This window comes from Engraulis encrasicolus, chromosome 18 (genome assembly GCF_034702125.1).
Source record: "Engraulis encrasicolus isolate BLACKSEA-1 chromosome 18, IST_EnEncr_1.0, whole genome shotgun sequence".
NCBI lineage: Eukaryota > Metazoa > Chordata > Actinopteri > Clupeiformes > Engraulidae > Engraulis > Engraulis encrasicolus.
In genome coordinates this window covers 28356297-28363341 of record NC_085874.1, presented here as the reverse complement: position 1 = coordinate 28363341, position 7045 = coordinate 28356297, and the positions used below count along the sequence as shown (strand labels likewise).

At 44.2% G+C, this 7045-nt stretch overlaps 1 protein-coding gene across 1 annotated transcript in view; it reads right to left on the bottom strand.

Moving 5' to 3' along the window:
- Window positions 1–942: 942 nt before the first annotated feature.
- The window catches only part of selenoi (selenoprotein I), a 28645-nt gene continuing 22542 nt past the window's right edge, over window positions 943–7045 (bottom strand). The window contains exon 10 of the mRNA XM_063223383.1: window positions 943–6188. Within this exon, the coding sequence (XP_063079453.1) occupies window positions 6081–6188 (108 nt within the window). The 3' untranslated portion in view covers window positions 943–6080. The remainder of the gene's footprint in view (window positions 6189–7045) is intronic.

The window sequence follows — 7045 nt, the reverse complement described above, 5'->3', positions numbered from 1 at the left end:
AGAACTAATAAATTAATGAAGATTACTGCAACAGTATAGGCCTATAGCCTATGCGCCCCCCTAAAAAAAGAAAAATCAAGGCCTTCAACGTAAAGTCCATTACCATCTCACTATCTCAATATCCACTGATTTGAAACTGTCATTTTAGAAGGAGGCCTAAGCATAATGCCTCCACTTATAGTTGTGAATTTCTACACAAAATTGGCCACAACAGGTTACTCGGTAAGCTATAATGTATGGGCTATGGGCCATGCGTAAATGAAAAACAAAATTTAAGCAATAATGTTTTAAAACCTTTCCATAAAAATGTCATAGGTGGGATGAGAGGCATCGCACAGAGAGATAGAGAGAGAGAGAGAGAGAGAGAGAGAGAGAGAGAGAGAGAGAGAGAGAGAGAGAGAGAGAGAGAGAGAGAGAGAGAGAGAGAGAGATAGAGAGAGAGCGCGCGCTCTCCTGTGTCCAAGAGGCATGGGTATGAGCGCCACTGCTTGAGCGCCCAGAGAAGCTACAAAGGAGGGAAAATGTTAAAAACAATCAATGGGGCCTAATTGCTCTGCAAATGAATGCAGACATGTTGATAATGACAATAATAATAAACACTACTAATAATAATAACTAATAACAACAATAATAAATGAATAAATAGCCTACGTAAATTATTCAGAAATGGCCTGTTTCCAGATGAAAGACAATTTATCTTGAGTGATTTAGCTTGATTTACTTGATTTTTTTGTAGAAAAATACCACTTTGTTTTAATTTCCAACCATTTAACGCTTCAAATAGATTATATCGCCTGAAACATTAACCTAGACAAATACAGGGCAATGATTATTTTACTTTACTTAACAGCTGCTATCGTTTCTGACGAATGGCAGGAAATAGGCCTAAGCGTAAAATGATGAACGTACAATGGCCTACAGAAGGGGAAAAAACAACTCAGATTGTAGAGTATGTCCATTTATTTAAATGTTACAGTAGGTAGATAATTCAGATAGTGTGTGTAGTCCAGGTCATCTGGTGTATCCCAGTATAGCACACTCTAGGCTACATTAATTGGGCGATAGTGGTTAAGAGGCTGACGGCTACACTTAAGATACGGTGGGGGGAAAAAAATGATTGTACGGATTCACAGTTGCCGTTTTTTTTAACAATTACACGATAGCAATTGCCACATCATAATAGAGGAATCTTCAAATTAAAAAAAAAAAATCTCGACATACGCCACTGATTAAACATGAAAAGAAAAGGACAGACATTACAATAATAATAATGAAAAAAAACGCGCTGGCCAGAAAGACGAGACAAAAAAAGGCTAAACCGTTCACATTCAGAGGATGCACCTGGTAGGCCTACAGGCGTCTCCTTGGACATTTCTCCCCCGCCATCCAGCAGCCGACCAGATAAAACAGAATCAGTCAAATAAGCTGCGTTGGGAAACAGTCTCACTAATGTATATGTAAGATAAATAAACAGTTAAAACAATCACTTTTTAAATCAGTTAGGCTATTCCTGCCCTTTTCTGCACCCCACACACGGTCAACCCCGCGACGTCTCCCATTCCACAATCGAGTCAGTTGTAGGCTAGACGGTGTGCTATTGCCCTCTTGCGTTCAGAGCAGAACTGCGCTCATCCGCTGCATTCTGGCGAGCAGGGAAGTTTAAAAAAAACCAAGCGCCCTGCGGATTGCCGTTTTCCTCAAACACACACACACAAATTTCACAAGTCCTCCATTACACATCAACATAAACGTCAACAATAATATTCTTTCAGAGTACACATGTTACAGCACGTACACATGTTACAGCGCCCTTTAGAAATACTGGGTATCAGATTACAAATGGTGTCAAGAATAAATTCCATTACGTGATTGAGGGCATCAAATACATGATGACCTCTTCTGAATGGTAATCAGAGATAAATGTTTAATTACCGGGGGAGAAAAACACATTTATGCTGTGGCCTACACTTTAAAATAAACAAATTGAGCGGTGAGTTAAGCAAAACAAAAACATATACTAGACTAGCCTAGTAAAATTATTCTTATAAGTTTCATGGACAGGAATTATTGTTTTGGTCAGAAAACAAAACGTTATTAAAACATGAGGTCAGTGAGAAAGTAAGGTCATTTGGATTTGAAGCGAGTAAAACATAAAAAAGACAATATAATACATAGCCTTTTAAAACACTAAATGCATACATGTACACGCACACACGCACGCACAGACACACTCACACGCACACAGCACAGCAGTGGACAGAGCCTGGTATGGCAACAGGGATTAAAGTGCCAATAAAAAGAAAGGTTCATAGGATACAACTTCAAGTGTGTGTGTGTGTGTGTGTGTGTGTGTGTGTGTGTGTGTGTGTCTGTGTATATGCGTGTGTGTGTGTGTGTTCATTGGGTTGCCTGAGTGAAACTAAAAAGTGTATTGAAGAGTTAGAAAACAAGCATTTTGGCTAGTTGTGTGTGTGTGTGTGTGTGTGTGTGTGTGTGTGTGTGTGTGTGTGTGTGTGTGTGTGTGTGTGTGTGGTGATTTCTCTGAACCCTTCATGAAAGCTTTCACATGCCAGCTCACACCACTCACTTGCTCACACACAGTCTTTCACAATCTAAACATGACAAATAACAAAAACTGAGATTTTCTCAAAAAAAAAAAAAAAAAAAGACAGAACAAGTCCGTAGCATCCGTAGCAGGCAAAGCGCAATGTACAACGAAGCTGAACACAGAGAGGCAAAAGCAAACAGAAAAGAAAGAACAGAAACTGAAAGAGAGAAGCGAGAAGAGAGATGAAAGAAAACAGAAAATAAAGAAAAGACAGACAGAAAGGAAATAAAGAAAACACCGAGAAAAAAAACCATCAGCTCCACCAGCAGTGTCCCAAATAGCTTCCACTACAAAAGCCTGTACACATACACAGAGCCACATTAGTACAACATTAATGGCATTATACCGGTACATTCGGTACACTACCCTCTCCACAGGTTATGCGCGAGTCATTTGGGACAACCGCTGGGGGGCAGCACCGGTGAGTTTAATCAAGTTGCAAATACAGCGCAGTCCTGTTTTCATGGCTGACGCCTTTTCAGGATTCGGAGTGCGCCCTCTCCTGGGTAGGGTTTGGGGCGCACTCTTCATTTGAGCGCCGATTTCACTCAATATAAGCCCATCGGTTATATATAAAAAAAATAATAACTAGGAAATGAGGGTAAAAGGACATCTGGGAGAATGTTAAGGAAAGAAAAATAAATAATATGAAGAGAAAACCGGCATGCTGACACATCACCACCGACATCATATCTTTTAAATACATGGAGATGGAAAACTGAAAAACAAAGGCCAAAATGAACTGTACTGAAGTCAACTCAAAGGATAACACCCAACGTAATATATGCATGTGAGAGAGTGTGAGAGAGAGAGAGAGAGAGAGAGAGAGAGAGAGAGAGAGAGAGAGAGAGAGAGAGAGAGAGAGAGAGAGAGAGAGAGAGAGAGAGAGAGAGAGAGAGAGAGAGGCTCAACTCAACCCATGGTTAACGTTACTCCTATTGTCTGTGACTGGTTGATTCAGAGCTTGACACTGTTCCACTGGGGCTAGTTTCAAGTGAAGCCATCAGTTTTCAGTTGCATGGGGAGGTACAAATCCATTTTTGAAAAAAAAACAAAACAAAACAAAAAATGCAATGCAGGCAGAGCTCTTGCTGTATCCCTTATAGAAAAATAATACACTACCAACCTAGTGTGTGTGTGTGTGTGTGTGTGTGTGTTTGTGTGTGTGTGTGTGTGTGTGTGTGTGTGTGTGTGTGTGTGTGTGTGTGTGTGTGTGTGTGTGTTTGTGTGTCCAGGTGAGATGGACCGACTGTGGCAGGGCTGCACTGGCAATCTGGCATACACGGCATTTCCGGGTGGGCCGACAGTCTGCAGGAGCCAATGCTGGGGTGCATGGCTCGAAAGCGTAGTTGCTAACTACAGTGGCTACTTTGCTGGTTGCAATGCAATATCCCATTGACAACTACCCAAGTTGCTAACTGCCTAACAACTACGCTTTCGAGAAGCACACCCCAGATTTTTAGACTGGCCCACATTTTTGGGAGGGACAGCCTCTTTGACCCATCTTCAACGAAGACAGCGGGCTGGACCAATCCCGATACAGCGTGAAAGTGGCCCGAGTCACAATGTATTTATGTTTACAGGACAGTCAAAGCCAGAGAGCCTGAGCCATTTTGCTTGGTACCAGTCCAGCCCGAGGTGTGGTGAGGTGTGGTGTGGCGTGCGTGTGTGTGTGTTTGGTCACCGTTTCACTGTGTGTTACTCCGACATCAGGGCCATGTGTTGGTCCAAGGTGAGGTTAGTTTATAAGGAAATCTGAAAGCAAAAAAACCACCCAGAATAGAGAAAGAGCTTCTGTCCACCATCCCACAAGGCAATTAAGTACTGGACATTCATTGTTGCACATACGGATATGTTGGTGAGTTCAAGTGAGTGTGAGTGAGTAAGTGAGTGAGTGAGTGAGTGTATGTGTTTGTGTGTTAGATATACAGACCTCGCTATAATGACAGCTAGGACACGGAATGTGTGTGTGTGTGTGTGTGTGTGTGTGTGTGTGTGTGTGTGTGTGTGCATAAGAGAATTATGAAATGCTAACCTGTCAACAAGTGCAGGTGCCTGCATGCGAAATTTGAAGCAGAAGTGTGTATCGTTTGTGTGTGTGTGTGTGTGTGTATGTGTTTGTTGTTCGAGTCTGTGTGTGTTGTCTGTAGCTGTGTGTATGTGTGTATCTGTGTGTGTGTGTGTGTGTGTATCTGTGTGTGTGTGTGTGTGTGTGTGTGTGTGTGTGTGTGTGTGTGTGTGTGTGTATCTGTGTGTGTGTATGTCTGTGTGTGTGTGTGTGTTCCGAGTCTGTGTGTGTGTGTGTGTGTGTGTGTGTGTGTGTGTGTGTGTGTGTGTGTGTGTGTGTGTGTGTGTGTGTGTGTGTGTGTGTGTGTGTGTGTGTGTGTGTGTGTGTGTGTGTGTGTGTGTGTGTTGTCTGAATCTGTGTGTGTGTTTTTAACGGCTAACACAGTGGGGGTTCGTTTGTGGAGGTGGCGGCGGCAGCAGCAGCAGTAGCAGCAGCAGTAGTAATAACCCTCAGCTCCTACTCTCTCAGCTGGAAGCGCATTTCCTTAGGAAACAAGCAACACCCCTGAGGCTTCACTGAATTCAGAGCCCGCTGCCCAGAGGAACCAACAGAGGTAATTGGACCCGCCCGCCCTATTATCCCGGACCCAGACCGGACCGGACCAGCCCTGACACCGTCACTGTCCCACCCAGACATTACAGAGGTAACGAACCAGAGTCCCTATGAAGTGCGGTAACAGGTCCGTGCTGTTGGAATGAACTGGGTCTTCTGATGCAGCTCCAGTGATGAGGACTCGTGTGGATGCGCGCACGCACACACACACACGACTGGTCCCTGTGACGCAGCTCCGTGCTGGGGACCACATGGGAACCCCCCCAAACCAAGTGCTGCAGCTCTGGCCTGATGGTACAGTAAAAAAAAGGTCCTGTGGTGCAGCTCTGTGCTGCGGACGCACAATGGTCCCTGTGGCGCAGCACCGCGCTGGGGACCTCATGGTGGTCCCTGTGACGTAGCACCGTAATGGGGACTCAAGGTGGTACCCCCCCCATTGATACGCCGCTCCAGCTCTATGCTGGGAACACAAGGGGGGGGACGGTCCCTGTGGTGCAGCTCCGTGCTGGAGACACATAGTGGTCCCTGTGGCGCAGCTCTGTGCTGGGGACACATGAGTCTTTCGGGGCAACTCAGTCCTGGTTGAGACATGGTCCTATGGCGCAGCTCCATTCCTGGGCTTAGTTGGGCTGTGTTTTGCTTAGGTGGTGACTCCCATTTCTTTTGCATGTTTTCCTTTTTTTTTGTTCTCAGTTGTTCGTTTGTTTTGAACCGTGCAGTTTTTTGTGTGCGTTTCATCTAGTCTTTAGTTCGCATTAGGGCGTGTGGGAAGGGGGCATTCGCGTTACGCGCTTTTGGTGTCCATGGCGATGGGTGACGTGTCGGCGAGCTGCAGAGGACAGCTGGGACAGCTTAGACCTCCGCAGCAGTCAGGCCGATTTTCTCCTCCTCATGTCAGTCGGAGTTGGGCTTCTTCAGCGAGAAGGCGTATATGTTGAAGTGGTCGCTCAGCTGCTGCACCTGCGTCCACAGACGGATGGATGGACGGACAGACAGACAGACAGAGAGAGAATATGATTAATTTCATGGCCACATCATCTTTAAAGTGAGAGTGGTCTCTGCACACTGGGAATATGAAAATCCCACTACAGGATGGAAATGTCGCCATTTGTTAAAGGTGCACTGTGTAAGATTGTGGCCAGAGTAGGTATTTCAACTATACTGATAATTGAAACTGTTCGAAACTTCGAATTTGATGATGGTGGTAAGTATTCATGAAAAAAGGTAGCATTTGTGAATGGGAAGGATGACTTCTGGAAATAAACTACTAAACCTCACCTTTACAGAATGCAGTACATCTTTCAGAGCTCATACCTAGTGTGTATACTACAATTGTCTGGCACCTACATTATAGCAATTGTAGATGTGCGCACACGGCAGACCCCCACCATCTTCACACATCACATTTAATGAAACAAAAACAAAAACGGGAGTGGAAATTGAGTTCACTTCTCACCAGAATGAGCATTTCTCATCATGGGCATATCTAGACAGGGGCCAGGGTTAGTCAAAATAACACAAAATACGCAATGTTTTCAGATCCCAGGAAAACAAGGTGATATTTCACTTTAAAACCATGAAATGTTTAAGGTCTGAAAACATTGCATCATTTGTGTTTTGACCATTTGTAACCTTCTGCAAATAAATGCTCTGAATGGCAAATTCAGAGGAAACGTCAGAAGTTTATAGAATGAAACAAAAATGTTAATTTAACTGAAACACATGCCAATAAGCTGTAAGACCAGAAAAACAGCTAATTTCGAGGTGGTCTCAAATTTTTCCGCAGCGGTATGTGCCCCCCTAAAAACACGTTGGGC